Source organism: Ovis aries, chromosome 1, assembly GCF_016772045.2.
Source record: "Ovis aries strain OAR_USU_Benz2616 breed Rambouillet chromosome 1, ARS-UI_Ramb_v3.0, whole genome shotgun sequence".
Lineage (NCBI taxonomy): Eukaryota > Metazoa > Chordata > Mammalia > Artiodactyla > Bovidae > Ovis > Ovis aries.
Window position 1 is genome coordinate 263,008,555 of NC_056054.1, and position 19,167 is coordinate 263,027,721.

General features: G+C 53.9%; 1 protein-coding gene across 1 annotated transcript in view; it reads left to right on the top strand.

The window, feature by feature from the left end:
- Positions 1-773: 773 nt before the first annotated feature.
- Positions 774-19,167, top strand: part of UMODL1 (uromodulin like 1) — a 79,313-nt gene continuing 60,919 nt past the window's right edge. Inside the window, exons 1-5 of the mRNA XM_042237443.2 lie at positions 774-849; positions 5,290-5,532; positions 13,278-13,439; positions 15,402-15,523; positions 17,886-18,072. Of these exons, the coding sequence (XP_042093377.1) occupies positions 774-849; positions 5,290-5,532; positions 13,278-13,439; positions 15,402-15,523; positions 17,886-18,072 (790 nt within the window). The remainder of the gene's footprint in view (positions 850-5,289; positions 5,533-13,277; positions 13,440-15,401; positions 15,524-17,885; positions 18,073-19,167) is intronic.

The following is a 19,167-nucleotide window of genomic DNA, read 5'->3' on the forward strand; positions in this document are numbered from 1 at the left end:
GGCCACTTTTATAGAATCATGGAGTTGTTATTTTTTTTGGAGACAGAACTATTTGAGGTTCTGCTTTGATGTCACAAGATGAGAAGCTGTTTCCATGCTGCTAAGTGTCCTCCTGGGGTGCATGTCTGGGCAATGTTACATTCAAATGCTCTCTACTAACTTACTAACCCCCTTCATCCCTAAGGCTCACTTCCGCACCCTGCGGCTTTAAATTCTGGCAAGTGATGAACAGCTCTGAGAACGCAGCTTCATGGCCCTCAGACCCAGCTTCAGGCAGGGATCACTGGGTCACAGGGGTAGGTTTATGGCTTTTGATCTATTTGTCCAATTGTGCGAAGGATGCTCTCTGAATCTGATGTACCACTTTGATTTGCTGCTGTTTTCTCCTGCCAGTTCGCTACGATAAGGTAAGAGAATACTTTGGACTTGACGGAGGGAGTCAGATTCGGGTCTGAAATGTGTTTTCTGCGTAACAACGAGATGGGACCCTGAGATGTAGTCTGGCAGGTGGGTACTTACCTTTCCTGAGAGATGCCATCTGCCTGGATGGAGAATGGGCCATGACACAAAGGTGCCCCGGGGGACACGGCCACAGTGGTGGCTGGTGTTTACGAGCAGGCATAAGGGACTGCTCCCGGCAAGCACACAGTCTGAAGCCACTGCCACAGTCAGTGGTGCAGGGGAGAGACGGGCCCTCTCTTTGGGTCCAGGCAGCCCAGGTCCCTTTGTGCTGCCACTCAGGAGAGACCCAGAGTCACCACCACGGCCCAGCCATGCTCAGAACCCTTGGGCTGGGCCTGCTGGCCCTGGTCATCATCGTGAACCCGAGCCAGGCCAGCAGCTTCACAGGTGAGGGGTCTGGGCTCCGTGCGGGTGATGCTGGAGGGTCAAGGGCTCCCAGGAGAGGGTCTCCTGAGGACAACAGCCCTGCCAAGAGTGGGGCAGCAAAGATGCACCTGCTGGGAGAGTCAGGGATGGCTCCTTTTCGGGCATACTTTCTGTAACCACAAAAGAGGTAACGGGAATGCTTCAGAATCAGCTAGGGCTCAGGGGGTTCAAGGGCCGGTTCTAAGTCATCAGGTCTGGGGTGGGACCCAGAACTCTGCATTTCTGCCAGTGGAACAGATGCTATAGGCCTGCCGAGAGTAGCACATGCCTGGAGACAGAGCATCGAAGTCTCAGGAGCCTTGGCCCATTAGTCTTCAATTTATAGATAAGGGGAGGGAGACCCAGAGTGGCCAGGGACTCACACAGGACCACACAGCTGGCCAAGGGCAAGATTTCCACCTGGACGACCCTGCCCTAGATCCTGACTCTGACCTCCTTTCCCCCACCAGGGAGGGGGGTTCAGGATGTGGGTCTTCCCACTCACCTGGGGCTTTGCCAACCCCATTTCCTCGACATTAGACGAGGGTGCTTGTGGCTCAGGGGGATGAGAAGGGCCAGGAGCACATCCAGGGTCTTTGAGAGGCACGTGTCAGCAGCCAAACACACTGGGATTCTCAAGCCCCAGATTTCAGAGCGCTGAGATTGCAAAGCTTTTCAGTCATTTTCTCCTGCACATCCATCTTATTCTGTTGGGAATTCAAACAGAGCCCTTCTGTTCCTGTTCTCAGTTTCGGTTTTGAACTGGTTTAAAATTTCTTCACAAATAGGCAGAATTTTGTTATTTCTTTTTTTATGAACTGTGATTTTGTAAGAAAACATGGTATTTCCTCCGGAATGAGTAATATGCATATCATTCAGGTCAGTGGCAGGACGATGCGAATGTCGGGAAGCCAGAGGAGATCTCAGAGGGTGTTTCATGCACGTGAGGACTTGGGTGGTGGCAGCTCAATGGTCCATCAGGGCTGCAGGTCTGTCTGCTCCCAGGTTCCACATACTGAGGCGACGGCCATGATGTCATTCAATCCTCCTACAATCCCAGGCGCAGCTATGATTTTACAAGAGGCAAGACCAGGGCGCCGAGAGGACATGAAATGAGGTCAGAATCACACGGCTGGTATTTGTGGAGCTGGGGTGAGTGCTGACCTCAGCACCCACCAGAGCACTTAGATTTTCTCCCTCTGGGATTAGAACCCAGGAACCCCGCTTTTTGTGCTGCTGAAAGGATTCGTTGAACAGCAGAATATGCCCGGCGGTTTCTGCGGTGGGCTCTGGCAAGAAGCCAGGCCTGGGAGGACTTGGTGGCCTCCAGCACAATGTAGAAGACAAAACAAGGAGAGGCAAGTGAGGTTTGGAAGGTTTGTGTGTGTGCGTCTGTGTTTGCTTGTGTCTGTTTGTGTGCCTGTGTGTGTGTGTGTCTGCTGTGTGTGTTTGTGTCTGTGTGCATGTGTGTCTCTGTGTTGTGTCTGTGTGTCTCTGTGTTTGTGTGTCTGTTTGTATCTGTGTCTGCGTGTTTGTGTGTGTCTGTGTGTGTGTGTGTGTGTGTGTGTGCACATGCCTGTGTGCAGGAGGGCTCTGCTGAGGATCAGCTGGGACCTTGTCATGATCAGGCTTTCTGGAGGCAGAGGAGTAATCTTCATCAGTGGTTGCATCTTGCCTTCAGTTCAGATGAAAAACAGGGTCTAGGTCGGCCTCACTGACTTCTCCACGCAGGAAGCTTTGTCCTGTTCACCCCATTGCTCCATGGAGACCCTGCTCACTGCACATCTTCTCCAGCCCCCTCAGTCACCTCTAAGCTCTGGCCTTGGAAGCCGCCAGCTCCTGCCTCACCCCACCCAGCCAGGGGCCTCCTGGTCCCTCCCAAGGCTTCCTGGGACCCGGTCTCTGTGGGTGCAGGTTGTGTCCACCCCCAGAGGCCTGGCCATTCCCAGGGAGGCCACCATGTGGCTTGGGAGTAGACTCGCTCTGGGGTGGTGGGATTCAGCACCTGACTCTGTCCGGAAGAAGGCTGCAGGCTCTCCCACCAGCCTGAGCATGAGGGCTGGCTTGGCCTCATTTCTTTTGGGGTCACCAACCCCCAAGCCTCGCTTTCTGCATGTTTGTGGGCACCCATGGGCTTCCCAGGTGGCACTAGTGGTAATGAGTCTGCCTGCCAATGCAGGAGATGTAAGACATGTGGGCTCAGTTCCTGGATCAGGAATATCCTCTGGAGGAAGGCATAGCAACCCACTCCAGTATTCTTGCCTGGAGAATCCCATGGACAGAGGAGCTGGCGGGCTACAGTCCATGGGGTCGCAGAGTCGGACACGACTGAAGCGACTTAGCACGTGCACACTTGAGCACGTAGAGGACAAAGGTGGGAGTCTCCAGGGGTGTTGTCCTGGCGTGGGGATGAAGGTGATTTCTGATGTCCCCCTGTGATCTCTGCCCCAGAAATCCAACTTCTCCCTGAAGGTTTACACTATAACATAGAGCCCCTATCCAGTGGATATACAGTCTCATAGAGATTAGAGCTCTATATGAGGTTGAGTATATGAAGACCTAAGATATATTCAAGTCATTCATTCGTCCTTCACTGACAGCCCATGAATGCAGCGAGTCTCACACTAGCCTCAAATGTGGAGGGCACCCCATGGTCCCCGTGTCAGCCCTGGGGTCTGTCTTGGCAAAGCACCACAGACTGGGGGCCTTGGTGGTGGTAGTTCGGTCACTGAGTTGTGTCTGACTCTTTGCGACCCCAAGGGCTGCAGCCTGCCAAGCTCCTCCGTCCATGGGATTTTCCAGTCAAGAATACTAGAATGGGTTGCCATTTCCTTCTCCAGGGAATCTTCCTGACCCAGGGATCGAACCCTGGTCTCCTGCGTTGCAGGCGGATTCTTTACCACTGAGCCTCCAGGGATTCCTGGGGGACTTAACAGTTGAGATTTATTTCCCCTCAATCTGGAGGCCAGAAGTTCAAGATCAAGGTGTGGGCATGGTGGATTCCTCCTGAGTCTGGGAGGGAGGGTCTGTCCCAGACACACGTCTCCCCAGCTTCCAGGGGCTTGGGTCTGCTTGGGATTTGAGTGACCTTGGCCTGTAGGAGCAACAATCTGATCTCTGCCTCACCTTACATCTTATCTCCCTGGGTGCATTCCTGTCTCTGTGTCTATTTCCCCTCTCATAAGGACACTGGTCACGTTGCATTAGAGGCCACTTTGCTCCAGTATAAACTCATCTCAACCAGTTATGTCTGCAGAAGCCCTACTTCCAAGTAAGGCCACATTTTGAGGTCCTGGGCCTTAGAACTGCAGTGTGTGAATTTGGGGTGGGACACACTTTAGCCTGGATGCAAAGAGCTGACTCATTGGAAAAGGCCCTGATGCTGGGAAAGGTTGAGAGCAGGAGAAGGGGACGACAAAGGACAAGATGGTTAAATAGCTTCACTGAATCAACGGACATGAATCTGAGCAAACTCTGGGAGATAGTGAAGGGCAGGGAAGTCTGCGTGCTGCAGTCCATGGGATCGCAAAGAGTTGGCTATGACTGAGCGACTGAACAACAGCTGCCATCCTTCAGCCCATAATAACGGTCCTTGCCCCATGAGGCAGGAGAGGTTCTCTGGGCAGATAGAACACCCCAGGACCCCAGGTGAGCTGGTCCATGACATTGAGACACAGGGCTGGTGAGAGCAGGTGCCACAGGGTCTCGAGAACCAAGTAATGATGCTGACTAAGGCCATGGGCATCTGTGCCCAGGAGCCAAGCTCCAGGTGAAAGACATTCAGGGCCAGATAAGGCAACCTGGATGTTTCATGGCAGGCGCCGTGCCCTCATCTCCTGCTGATGATAGCAATAGTCAGATTGCACTTGACCATCCATGCACATCTCACATGAGCTTGACATGTGTGTTTATATTTCATCTTATTCTGGTGTCACTGCCAGTGTGCCCAGCACATGTGGGGCTGGTGTATTCATCGAGGGAACTGCTGCGTATTCATGTTGCATGTGACAACAGCCCTTACTGTGGAGATGAGAGGTGTGCGCAGTCTCTCTGGCCGGGAGAGTCTGAGGACACGCAGCAGAGCCCAGGACGTGAGCCCCAGAAACTTGGTTCATCTGTATCCCTCCTTTCAATGTAGAGTCAGCACTGCTGGGAGGAGGAGCAAGGGTCAGGCTGGGAGGTGTCTTCGTCTTGCAGAGGAGGATTGCGCAGCACAGGTGTCATGCTTTATCCCTTGAGTCTCCATGTCTGCGTTGCCTTCTCAGATACAGGCCAGTGGGCAGATGCCCTGGGGTCTGCCCTGTGCAGGGGTTTTGTTTCACCTGCTCTTGCAGAAGCGGGGGGCTTGCAGAAGGACCCTTTATATTGTTTGATCCTAGCATTTTCTTCTCTTGTTTCTCCATCCTCTTCCCTCCCTTCTAGAAAAAGGCCTCTCTCTGCTGGGCTTCCGGCTGTGCAACTACAGCGTGACCCAGAGCGTGCAGAGTGTGAAGGCTATGCAGATATCCCGCCTGACCCAAGTTCCCTGCGGCGGCTGGATCCCCTGGCGGCGCTGCCCGAAGACCGTCTACCAGACCCGGTACCTGGCGGTGGAGGTTCCAGAGCCCAGGAATGTGACCGACTGCTGCGAGGGCTACGAGCAGCTGGGCCTCTACTGTGTCCTGCGTGAGTCCTGTCCAGTCTTGGGATAGCCACTGTTCACGCCCTTAGCCCCGAACTGACTAGATCCTTCCAGAACGCTGCTTCTCGGCCTCCCATGTGCAGCTGGGTCATTCAGAGGGCTGGCCCAAGCGCAGGGCACTGGCCTCAGCCCAAGGTTTCACATCCAGTGGGTCAGGCGTGGAGTACGCGTTCTCACGGGTGCTGATGCTGCTGGCATGAGGCCCCACTTTGAGAACCTGTCGTGGGTGTCGGCTCTCAGACATGGCTGCACATTAAAGTCCTCAGAGTTTTAAAAATGCCGATGGCTGGCTCTCTTCTCAGAGGCTGCAATGGATTCCATCTAGGCAGAGCTTGGGTGCTGAGATCTTTTTTTTAAGGCTCCAATTCTTGTGCTTTCCGGGTGGCACTAATGGTAAACAACCCACCTGCCAATGCAGGAGACACAATAGACCCGGGTTCGATCCCTGGGTCGGGAAGATCCCCTGGAGGAGGAAACGGCAACCCATTCCAGTATTCTTGCCTGGAGAGTCGCGAGGACAGAGGAGCCTGGTAGGCTACAGTCGGTGGGGTCACAGAGTCAGACGTGACTTAGCGCTTAACAGGCACAAACATGCACCAGGAATTCTAACCGGCGGCTAAGTTTGAGAACCAGCATTTGTATCTCCTCTATGTTGGCAGCCAGGTTTTTCATTCAACAGACTGAAATCCGTATCTGAACTCCAATCTGTAAGAGATGGAAAGGGGCCCCTAACTGTCCAGAAGCCTCCAGGTCCTCTTATCCTTTCTGTGTGATTTAAAGATGCTTGGGGTGGTGACCAGCACTGGTGTGGCTGGTCCAGGCCATGTCTGAGATTGAGGGGACCATGCTGTGTGGGGGTTTGGGGCTCAGCCTCTCGGCCCAGAGGGAACTTCCCAGAAGACTTCTTCCAGGGCGAGGGTGCAGGCGGGTGCATGTGTGAATGTGGGGGAGGTGTGATCGTTACTTTGAGTCAGTTCCAGAGCTAAGATGGGTTTCTGAGCAGTCAGGAGGTCGCCCTGTCCTCACACCCGTGATGGAGGGGAAGCGAGAAGGGTGGGGCTCCGTGGGTGGCCATGGGGCACCCTGAGACATGAGGGCCACCACCTCCAAAAGCAGAAAGTGCCAGCTTGGGAGGGTGCAAGGAGGGTTCCACATGCGCCATCGCCGGGGCCGGAGGCCAGGACAGGCAGCAGGCTAGGTGTGGACTCCATACCCCCAACCCCGGGGGCTATAAGATGTAGAGTCAGGAATCAGCCAGACCCTGCAGATGGTTGCGTGGGTGGAACACAGGGTCCTTCTGAGGTTGCCCTCCCTCAGGCCCCCAGAGCCCGCGGAGGTCGGGCGAGCTGACATCTGCACCAACCCTGCTCAGAGGCCAGACTCAGAGACGACCAGACAGCTCAGAGTGAGCAGGTCCGAGGAGCGAACCTCTCCCTGGAATTTTCAAATGACACCACTGCCACCACCAGCAAAGCCAGGAAGGGTCGAGGGCGTCAGGTCTGGAGCTGTGCGGCTGCTGTGCATTCATGCTGGTTCCGTAAAGGGAAATTTGTGGGCGTTGATGGGGGGCGCTGTCCCTTGGTGCTGGGTTCGAGGAGTCTCTTCCTGCACTGACTGTGGGACCCCTCTCCACTCTCCCTGTCTCTAAGGGCCGCATGTACAAAGGGTGGTGCCCCTGCCTTGGGAGCACCCTGTTCCTGGGGAGGTGTGCCAGGTTAGGGAGGCCTTGGATGGGGCTCACGGCACTTGGCTTGGAGCATCAGATTCTGGTTGATGGAGGGGCTACCCTGCCCTGCCCACCTTCACCTATGGAGGCCACACTTCCCACCTGCTGGTGGTCGTGGGGCTGATGAGGTCACAAGCCCAGAAGGCCAGAGGCATCCTCGGCCCCACCCAGCCCCAGCGGTCACCTTTCTCTGCACTCTGCTGCCCTGCAGCACTGACAAGCGAATTCTCCCAGATAGAAGGCAGGGAGGCACCTGCCGCACATGTTTCTTCCCAGCAGACCAGCCTCTTGGGGACTCAGCCCCACTTTTAAAGTGTGAGCGCCTTTAAATAGAAACTCACCAGGCAGGAGAGGCCCAGAACATTCTAACTAGAGTCCTGTGGGCAGATCTGCTCTGGGAACTACAGACGGTGGGGTGACTGATGTTTGAGGTGGGGACCAGGTGGAGGCGCTGGGAGTGACGGAAGGAGCATTCACCCAGAAGGCCCTCCAGGCCCCACAAAGGGGGCTGAAATGGGGTGGGGGGGGGTCCACAATCCTCCCGGACCTTAGAAGGGTCACTCTAGAAGCAATATGGAGAGAACCCAGTCAGCAGCCCCAAAGGATGGAGAAGAGAGAGGAAAAGGGGGCTCGACTGAGGGCATCCTATAACGTTCAGTGGAGATTTCTGGTCATTACTGGACAGGAGCTGATGGGGAGGCAGACCGGGGAAGGCGAGTGCCTTAACCAAGACGGGTCAGACTCGGGCCTGAGTCTCCCTGACCCCCGTCGGGCTCAGTGTGTGGTGTTGGGCCCAGAGCCCATTGGGAAAGTCCTGGTTTGGTGTCTAGACCCTGCTGGGCACCGCAGCTGCTGAGGGGGCTGGTGTGTGAGTGCAGAGCTGGGGTGGGGGCCTGCAGCGCTCATTCGCTATGGCTTGTGAGGCCCCCGGTGAGCATTTGATTCCCCCCACCTCCAAGCTCAGGGGCACCACGTGGGCAGCTGGAAAGTACCTGGTCAGAAGAGTTTACACCATGGGTACCAGCAGCTCAATTCTCTCCATGCCTGCCTGGCTTCTCTGATCAAAGCCTGAATGTTGGACCAAAGTTGGCTCTGTGATGCCTCCTGACAGCCTGGCTGTTTGGAACCGGAAGTGAGAAGTCTCTGGAAGTGATGCACTGAGGCCTGTGCTGGGGCTGACCGTCAGGGAACCAGGCAGAGGCCAGCCCCCGAACGTGGTGGCCACAGGAGGAGCCAGGGTGTCTGGGAAAGGAGGAGGGCAGAAAGCAGCTCACCTGCACGTGGGGCTTCTCACATCTCAGCAACCTCAGCTCAGAGGTCTCATCCTCAGCAGCACCAAAACCTCAGCCTTGCTCTCTTCTTTCTCCTCCCACTCAATAACAGCCAAGGACCTAAAAAAGGGAAGGGCATTATGAGAACACGGGGTATGTTTTTCAGTCTAGATGACCTTTTCAATTTTTTAAGTCCCACATTTTGAAAGCAATGATAAGCCATACATGGTTTTATTTAAATGTCTTCTTAAAATACAAAAAAGAATACACAAGCCATGGAGAAAATTTGGAAACAAAGAAGAGAGAGAGAGAGAAAAGGGAAATTTCCCATAATCACCCCCCTCCTTGCCCCACAAGAATAACTACTGTTAACATTTTCTTCTAGTTTCCTTCAGGGCAGACATTTTACAAAAGCATGGTCACCCTGTTGAAGACATGGTGTAGCACGCTTCACCCCTTGGCAATTTATCTGGAACATCTTCTGTGTCAATGGATCGCATTCTCCAGCATGATTTAATGCCCACAAGGCATTACCTCATAGGGATGGATCAGCACTAAGCAATCTCCTACCGCTTAACATCTCGTGGTTTCCAATTGTTTTTCGTTATAAATAATGCTGCAATGAGTAATGTATGGTGCAAACACGGCTGCACACGAGTTGGAATATTGACCCAGGATGGATTCCTCAGAGGAGGACCAAGCATCACAGTGGACGCTAAATACCTGCAATTCATGGCTTGCCTCCTTCACACGACACACCTAGGACCCCGCAGGACTGGGAGCCTACCCCAAACTTCCCATCTCCTGGGCTGATGGCCAGGGTGCCTTTGAGGAAAGAGGATTCTGAGGCGGATTATAATCTGATTATTCCAGAGTGGATCAGATTCCCCAGCCCTGGAGAGTCCTCAGGGCTCAGATAGAAAGCTCTGCCTTATCTCATTGAAACGTGACTAACGTGGGATGGCCAGGTGCCGGGCAGTCCGGAGGCACTGCTTGTGTTGAGTTAGGGAAGGAGAAGCAGATTTTTAACTTTCTACCAAGTTGGAACTGTTGACCATTCTCTTGGGCTCTCCGTAGGCTGGCCAGCCCTAAGGGACAGAGAGAGACTACCAGCAGCCTTCAAATTAAGACAAACTGTAACTTGAAAGCACTTCTATTGTGAGCAAGCAACCACTCTTGGAAGTCAGTTTTTCTCCGTGTCCTGTATTTTCCTTTCATTCAGATAAGCCTCTTGTTGCTCAGTCCCTCAGTCGTGTCCAGCTCTTTGTGACCCCATGGACTGCAGCACACCAGGCCTCCATGTCCATCACCAACTCCCGGACTTTGCTCAAACTCACATCCATTGAGTCGACGATGCCATTCAACCATCTCATCCTTTGTCGCCCCCTTCTCTTCCTGCCCTCAATCTTTCCCAGCGTCAGGGTCTTTTCCAATGAGTCTGCTCTTCACCTCAGGTGGCCAAAGTATTGGAGTTTCAGCTTCAGCATCAGACCTTCCAATGAATATTCAGGGTTGATTTCCTTTAGGATTGACTGGTTTGATTGCCTTGCTGTCCAAGGGACTGTCAAGAGTCTTCTTCAGCACCATAGGTCAAAAGCTTCAATTCTTTGGTGCTCATCCTTCTTGGTTTAGAATAGTTTTAGATTTCCAGACAAAGATTTGTAAAGACAGTAAAGAAAGTCCCTCGCCTCCTCTCCCAGAGTCCCTAATGTTAGCTCTGACATTTCCAGGGTGCATGTACCAGCAAGTACCAACCCTGGAACAGGGTGACTTACTGTTAGCTCTACTCCACGCTTTATTTGGATTTCCGTTCCCCCCGTAACATCACTTTTCTGTCCCAGGAGCTCAGGTTATTAATACATTTAGATTCATGTATCAAATATCTTCAGTGCTGAGGTGGTCGGTTTTTATGATGGGCGAGAAAGCACAGAGCTCCGGATCCCTGGTTGGTGGCCCTCCAGGGATTCCCGCATTTCCATCCCAGCCCCGCCTCTCAGGCTGCCCTGCACGTCTGTTCTTCACGCCCCCAAAACCCTCCCTGTGCAGCCGCTTCTCCAGGACTTCAGACATCGGACTAGCCACCAAGACAACTAGGAAGTGAGGAAGGAGCCAAGGACAGCGTGGTGAGAATACTCCTGAGAGTGACCGCCAAGCCCAGACTCAGCTTCCACAAGGAGAAAGCTGATGGGGACCCTCTCTGCCTGTGTTTCAGCAGCTAAATCTTCTTCTCCTTGGCCGATGCAGCCGCCCTGGTGATGTGTTCCCAGCAGGAGGGGCCATCCCCTTTTTTCTGTCTGTGGAGCATCCTGCAGAGAGCCCAGGGGACCCCAGAGGACCACTGTCAGTACTCAGCACTTCCCTTCCACCAGGCGAGCCCACAAGTCCCCCCAGGGGCGGGTCCTCCCCAGCTCTGTAGGTGTCCTTCCAGAGCGTGGTTGTCATGCCTCCTCTGACTTTCCAGGGGTTTGAGGGGCCTGGAGCTGTGCTTCTGAATGTCATGTGGGACACAGAGCCTTATGTAGATCTGGGCGGGAGCCGGATGGGTTTGAGTGACATTCATGCTGGCATGGAGCACTTATCCCAGGGTGGGTAGCCGGACCTCATGCAGGCCCTTTCTCAGATGCTGGTGCTGGAGTCTCACCTTCCTTGTACTTTTCTCCCTGCTGCTCTTAGCCTCCTGGAGCTCAGGGCTGTGAAGCCTTTGGTGTCCTGTGCTGCCCTCAGCTCCATCCACTGCTGGGCTTGCACAGACCCACAGATTCTCCCGGGGGTCAGTCCTGCTGCCCCAGTGCCTAGATACTGAGTGTCTCGTAGCATTGGCTCATACCTGGCCACCTGCCTCCAGCCAGCTTCCCCCAGGTTCCCGCTCTATCCATCCCCTGTGCTTTTCTATCCCGGAATATGGGCACCCTGGCTCCTGGCTAGATCCCTTAGGAGACTGCAGATTCTTAGATAGTTCCTGCCTTTCTTAGATCTCTAAAAGCCCTTTTCTTTAAAAGCCCACTCATGACTCCCCCAGACCCCTGGCTAAGGGTCAGGGCACCGGTTCCCCCGAGTCTCACATGGTGGCTCCAGTCACATCTGGCCGCACGCCCCACCTCACCCCCCCATCATTTTCACTTCCTGTGGGCTCTTGCCTGCACATCTGCATCGTCTGCCTGGAGCTGTATCACTCCAGGCAGAGCACGTTGTGAGTGGTGGCCCTGCCCTTGCCTGCATGTCTGCATCATCTGTCCAGAGCTGTATCACTCCAGGCAGAGCACATTGTGAGTGGTGGCCCTGGGGACGTGCAGCCCACAGCCCTGCCGCCTGACCTTGGTGGACCTCCCGGGAATTGACCAAGGGAGGGCACAGCCCACGCTACCCACATTTCCATGTGCAGGTTCCGAAGGCATGCCAAGCTTCCCATCTGCACACCCAAACCCTGGCTGCGCCTGAGCCTGTTCTTCCTGCAGCTTCTCCCAGGAATGGGGCCAAGGGGATGACCAGGCCTGAAGCCTTCCCGAAGCTTCTCCTTCTTTCACATCCTGTCCTGTCTGTCAGTACGTCCTGCAGACAGTAGCAGCTGCATATTCCCAGGATCGGAGGCTTCCCTCTGTCTCCACCCATCACCCTGGTCCAGCCTGCACCATTTCTCACCTGGACCATCACAATGGGCTCTCAGACAGGCCCTTGCCTCCCCGGCAGCCGGGACACAGCTCAGACTGCCCTTGTGGAGGTCAGCGAAGCAGGCTAGGGGAGGGAAGGAGCAGAGGATAGGATGATTTCACGGTGTTGGCTGAGGGGTGGAAAGGTGGTTTGTCGAACAGCAGGTACTGGAGGCTCTACATATGGTGTGCGGCAGCTCCAGTCCCCAAGAGCCACCTGAGGGTCCTGGAAGATGGGGACACAGAATAACGTGAGATGGGGTCAGAATAACATGAGAATCTGGGCAGGGCAGCCACAGCGTCCCCTTCATCGCAGGACTGCCCTGACCCTCCAGGCCCCCTGTCGCAACACCAGAGGGTTTTCCGTGACCCAGCCCACCTGCTCACCCACTATGCCATCAGCAGGCCTGCTCCTCATGCTTGCCTTTACCCCTCACTCTGCACACTGCTGCCCCTGCCCAGGCATAAAGGCTGATGGTTCGCAGGCTCCCCTACCTCCCTGGCCCTACAGACACTCATCTTCAGTGCCGTCTTCTCTGCCCACCTGCTCCTGGGCCCTGCCTTCCTCTCTGCAGTGTTCATCTGCTCGAACTCCCATAGTTCTGTTTGTACACTGGCCCCCATCCACTGGACTCTAAGTATCCTGAAGGCAGAGAGAGACTTTGCCTCTGGCCTTCTGCTGGGTCCTGGGCACCTTGTGCTGAGCCTGGCACAGAGTAAGTGCTCAGTAAATACTGGATGAGTGAGTGAGCTGTTAAGATGCAAAGTAGCAAGGGGGACTCTCAGGGGGTGGTGGAGGCCCCCTGTACATGGACTCCTAAGGCCAAGAGAGAGGACACCCAGGCCTCCAGCCAAAGTTGCCCTCCTCCTAGAAAAGTCAGTTGGGCTACATTAGAGTCAGAGCAAATGGTCTTAATGGCTGCTCTGCAGGGCATGGCGAGGCCCTTGGCAGGTTGCTCTGCATGGCTCGGAGCCGCAGACGGACCCCTCTGCCCAGAGGCATCCAGATGCAGCACCAAGTGGCCCACTGGGATTCTACAGCCAACACCACTCATCACTCATCACCTCATCACCTGTCCCCCCAGCCCTGAACCGGTCTCAGGAGTTTGCATCCAGACCTGGGAGCTGCCCGGTGGTGGGGCTGGAAGCGTCTGCCTTGCCGTGCACCCTGGACGCTGACTGTCCTGGTCTTCAGAAGTGCTGCCCCTCATCAGGGGGCCACCGCTGCTCAGCCCCCACAGCCCCAGGTAGGGCAGGGGCCTGATCTGGGAGGAGCGGGGAGTGGGTTTCCAGAAGCAGCAGCCTGGGTTTTACAGGGAGCCTACAGCCTGTGTCTGGCCTGTTTCACTCATCAATATCCGGCCACTGACCTCTGGGGGGAACGTGTGCTCACAGATGCCCGAAGTGGGGAGGACGTTCCTGGAAGAGCAGGGGCCCCAGTTTCCCCACATTGCCAGGGGAAGCCGTTGGGGCCCCGTGAGTTTGCTGGGAGCTGAGCTGTGTCAGAGCTGGGCGGTGTCGGGCTGTCAGCTGGTGCAGCCCCGTGGGGGCCCCCCTGTCTGGCAGGTCCGTGGCCTGGTTCTCAGTGCAGGCCCCTAGGAGAAGGCGTTCGTCAAGGTTCAGAGCTAGGGAAACATATGATTGTATACGTTTTATGTAGGCTTCCCAAGTGGCACTAGGAGGTAAAGAATCTGCCAGCCAATGCAGGAGCCACAGGAGACTCGGGTTCAATCCCTGGTTTGGGAAGATCCACTGGAAGGAAATGGGAAGCCACTCTAGTATTCTTGTTTGGGAAACCCCATGAACAGAGGAGCCTGGTGGGCTATGGTCCATGGAAACAGTCGGAATAACTGAGCATGCACGCATCATAGTATATATGGTGCAATATATGTTGTAATTCATTATTTATTGGTATGGCACATAACCTAGCATCAGTTCAGTTCAGTCGCTCAGTTGTGTCCGATTCTTTGCAACCCTATGAATCACAGCAAGCCAGGCCTCCCTGTCCATCAACAACTCCCGGAGTTCACTCAGACTCACATCCATCGAGTCAGTGATGCCATCCAGCCATCTCATCCTCTGTCGTCCCCTTCTCCTCCTGCCCCCAATCCCTCCCAGCATCAGAGTCTTTCCCAATGAGTCAACTCTTCTCATGAGGTGGCCAAAGTACTGGAGTTTCAGCTTTAGCATCATTCCTTCCAAAGAAATCCCAGGGTTGATCTCCTTCAGAATGGACTGATTGGATCTCCTTGCAGTCCAAGGGACACTCAAGAGTCTTCTCCAGTACCACAGTTCAAAAGCATCAATTCTTTGGTGCTCAGCTTTCTTCACAGTCCAACTCTCACATCCATACATGACCATAGGGAAAACCATAGCCTTGACTAGACGGACCTTTGTTGGCAAAGTAATGTCTCTGCTTTTCAATATGTTATAGTATAAAGTAATAGTATATATAATTAACTGTATTATATTACAGGGCTTCCCTGGTAGTTCAGCTGGTAAAAAAAATCTGGCTGCAATGCAAGAGACCCCAGTTTGATTCCTGGGTTGGGAAGATTCTCTGGAGAAGGGATAGACTACCCACTCCAGTATTCTTGGGCTTCCCTGTGGCCCAGCTGGTAAAAAATCTGCCTGCAATGTGAGAGACCTGGGTCCAATCCCTGGGTTGGGAAGATCCCCTGGAGATGGGAAAGGCTACCCACACCAGTATTTTGACCTGGAGAATTCCACGGACTGCATAGTCCATGGGGTATTACATTACATATATATATATATATATATATATATATATACTATAAATAATATATACAGTATTTTCTAGTATCAAAGTGAAGTTAAAGTGTTAGTCTCTCAGTTGTGTCTGACTCTTTGTGATCCCATGGACTGTTATCTGCTGGGCTACCTTGTCAATGGGATTGTCCAGGCAAGAATACAAGAGCGGTTGCCATTCCCTGCTCCGAGGATCTTCCTGACCCAGGATTGAACTCAGGTCTCCTGCATTGCAGGCAGATACTTTGCCACCTGAGCTACCAGGGAAGCCCAGCTAGTATCCATTGTATATAATAATATATTATACAGTACACATAGGATTATCTGTAATATGAGAGGAGCGGGGACTGGAGGTGTGGGACTGTGCCATACCGCCCCAGTGACCTCTGGTGGCCCCACCCTGTCCTGGGCCTGTAGCTCACCCATGTTCCCTCCTGCAGCTCCAGAGAGCAACCGGGAGGGTTGCTGGTACAACGTGACCGTTGTGGTGAAGATGGACTTCAAGGAGCTCCAGCAGGTGGACCCACGGCTTCTGGATCACATGAGGCTTTTGCACTCCATGGTAGGTGCTGGGGAGGAAGGGGCTCCATGAGGGACCCTAAGTGACAGCCTTTGAACCAAACGTGAGATCTTCCTTAAAAATGGTTTGAAAGAGGTATGATTTTCATGCAACAAAATGTACTCTTGCAAGCATGCAGTTTGGCGTGTTTGGAGGTACTCAGTATACAAGCCCTGCACCCTCATGGCGTGGAGCAGGGAACCCTGCCTCTCTCCAGGGTCTGTTGCTTAAACACAAGGGTGCTGGGTGCAGCCAACCCAGGCCCTGGAGCTGTGCCCTCGAGTACCTGCCTTAGGGATCCCAAGTTCTTGCTCCCAGTTGAGGGAGTATCTCAGAAGTTTGGAAGGTGCTGGATGGGGCCTCTAGGTAGGGCTCCACCCCCTCAGCACCATCCACGATTGGGACTGGACGAGTCTTTGCTGTGGGGCTGCCTGTCCCATAGGATTTTGCAGCAGTCCTGGCTCTAAGCACAAAACATGCACAGCTGTGACAACCAAAACTGTCTCCAGGCGTAGCCACAGGTCCCCTGAGGGGTGACACTGGCCCCCTGGGGAGCCCCAGCCTAGATATAGCTCCAACTTTCTGGCGCCTCAGCAACGCCTCCAACCAGCAGGATATCTTCACCTGCTGGATGTCCCCCACGCCCCCCACCCAGGTCCTAGGAACCCAGCTGGCAGGGGCAGGCACTACTTGTCACCCACTGTGAGGAGCCTGCCCTATATGGTGGTCTGACCTCAGGCGAATGACCCACACAATCCCCCACATGCTCTGAATGGCCCTGTGCCTGGTGAAATGCTCGGCCATTGCCTCTTGAAATGCTTGATGATTCCTGAACAAGGGGCTGCACGTTTTCCTTGTGCACTGGGCTCCACACGGTGTGGCTGGTCCCGCCTGAGCATCAGGCCCCACAGATGTGTCTCATGTGCCGTGACATCAGACCCAGAGTTGGCTGGGGTGAGCCCAGTTTACAGAGGGCACACTCCCTCCCCTTGCTCTGGGCTGTGCAGTAGCTGGTTTGAGAGGTATTCTCAGTCATCACCTTGATCCAGGAGTGTCCTTAACTGGAAGTGCCCCCACTGGAAGAGATTTCTGTCTCTCCTTAGCTTGTTACGGAGTTTGGGATGCACAGTAGGCCAGTAGGAACATGGCCAGTCTGCAGCCAGATTGCCTGGATTCAAATCCCAGCACTGTCACTCATCAGCTGTGTGACCCTGGGCAAGTTACTTAACCTCTCTGTGCCTTAGAGTCTGTTAAACAGAAATAATCATAATCCTACCTGAGACAATGGCTGTGAGGCTGAGACAGTCCATGTAAAGAGCTTACGATGATGCTGATCTGGGTAGGTTCTGAGCTGCTGCGGTTGCTGGGTTTTGTATGTCACTCTCTCCTGTCACCCTTTATCTCTTCGTGTGTGCAGGCTTTGTTCCTCCCTGCTGGAGGAGCCTGTCCACACGGGCTCCTGACTGTAGCAAATGTTAGGCACTTTGACTAAGGGGTTTGCAAGAGGCCAGTGTTGGCTTTCTGCTCTGCCGACCAATGTGAAGGGTTTCAAACCTGCTGAGGAGGGTACAGGCTTTGGTGCCCCTGACCCAAACACCTTCTGGTTCCCTAGGGAGACTCGGGAGCTTCTTGGCAAAGCCTACTTCAGTGAGGCTCTCCTGGTGGTCATGCTGCTTTGCCTGGCTTCCCAAGGCAAGTAGTACCTTGAGATGTCAAGATACTAGACTGGAGCAAAAGGAAGTCAAGTGGAATAAGAAAAGGGATCATTAAACATTAGAAAATATCAGACGTGACTTGACACCTAATTCCAGACCTGATTCTCTGCTGTCAGCTGCAAGGGGTCGGGGGTCCCGCACTGACTCGTGTCTCTTTTCTGGGCTGCCGTGGCAGAGCACACAGGCAGGGGTACGTGTCAGACCTCTCCTTGGCTTCTCCCTGTGTCTTCACACCATTCCCTCCTGCCAGTGTCTGTTTGTGTCCAAATTCCTTGGTAGAAGGACGCTAGTCACATTGGAGCAAGGCCCATCCTAATGAGCTCATCTTAATAATTACATCTGCATCAGCCTTGTCTCCAAATGAGGTCACCTTCTGAGGTGCTAGGACTCCAATGTGGGGATTGTTTTTTGGTAGGGGGGAACACGATTCAGCCCCAAAGTATTTATAATCTGGTTTGCAGGACTTTTATTGGAATGAAGGCAGAAGTAAAAATATTGTAGAGAATTCTCTTTTTTGCACAGTAGAATAGTGCGTGTGTGTGTGTACCGTGTACGTGTATAGCTTGTAACCTCTCTGGACCTCCATCCTCTCCCAGTCTACCTGAGGGGGTGCCCTTCTACCACCTGATGCTCTGACCCTGGTTTCACAGGTCACCAGTGCTCTGCAGCCACTGGACACCACTGTCCACCACCTGCACTCGGCCGGGGGGGACACCTTGACCACAGTGTCCTGGCTGCTGCTGGGCCTGCCAAGGCCAATGCCTATGGCCCGCGTCTCTGCAGTGCTGGACGGCATGGTGAAGCGCATCTATGAAGTGATCGATGTCCAAGTGCAAGGTGAGGCTCCCCTCGGTGGTCCCCTTGGCTCAGGGGCCACAGGACTGCTGGGAGAATCATCCAGTTGTCGGTGGGGGGGGGGTAGGGCGGACTCATCTCTGGCTCACCCCAGCTCAAGGTTTAAACTCTAGATGCCGAAGCCAAGACTTTGAGAACTGATTCTGTACCAGCATCGCCTTCCTCTCCCCTCGCCCCACCTTGTCCACCTCTCATGACGGGTTTCTCCTTCCATCCAGATAGAACTGGACGCTGAGTCTCAGAATACCCCTCAAGTAATCCATGTCATCTGTTCTTGGGGTCCCAAATTGCCCTCTAGTCTCTTTCCCACCCTTGCCAAGAACATCCTTGTATCTAGAAGGCTCTTTTTTAAGATTTCCTTTGGACATGCTACATGGTGTGTGGGATCTTACTTCCCTGACCAGGAATTGAACCTGAGTCCTCTGCATTGGAAAGCAGATTCGTAACCACTGGCAAGTCCACCATCAGGCAAGTCCCCAAAGAGTCTTGAGCCAGAATTTACACAGAGCTGAATTTGGTGAAGTACACCAATGTGTTTCTGGAAGAAATTATCTGGTATTTGTGTGTGTGTATGTGTGTGTGTGTGTGTGTCTATGTCAGGGGTCAGCAAACTTTCTGAAAAAGGTCAGATAGTAAATTTTTTTTTGGCTGTGGGTCTCATGGGCTGTTTCAGCTGCTTAGCTTTGCCATGTGGCATGAAAGAAGCTGTGGCCAGTCCATGAGCAGATGGGTGGACTTCAGTAGAAGGTTCTTTTGAGCTACAGGAGGCAGCTGAAGATTGCTGTGCCCCTGGGAGGGTGACCGCTCTTGTGAGACAGCTCATTCCAGGATGCTGAAGGTCACACACCAAGAGGCCAGAGTCTGCAGCCCAGGGAAAGCTCTTTTGCTCCTGTTGTTGTTTAGTCACTAAGTCGTGTCTGACTCTTTGAGGGCCCATGGACTGTAGCCCACCAGACTCCTCCGTCCATGGGATTTCCCAGGCAAGAATCCTGGACTGGTTTGCCATTTCCGTCTCCATGGGGTCTTTCTGACCCAGGGATGGACCCCACATCTCCTGCACTGGCAGACGAATTCTTT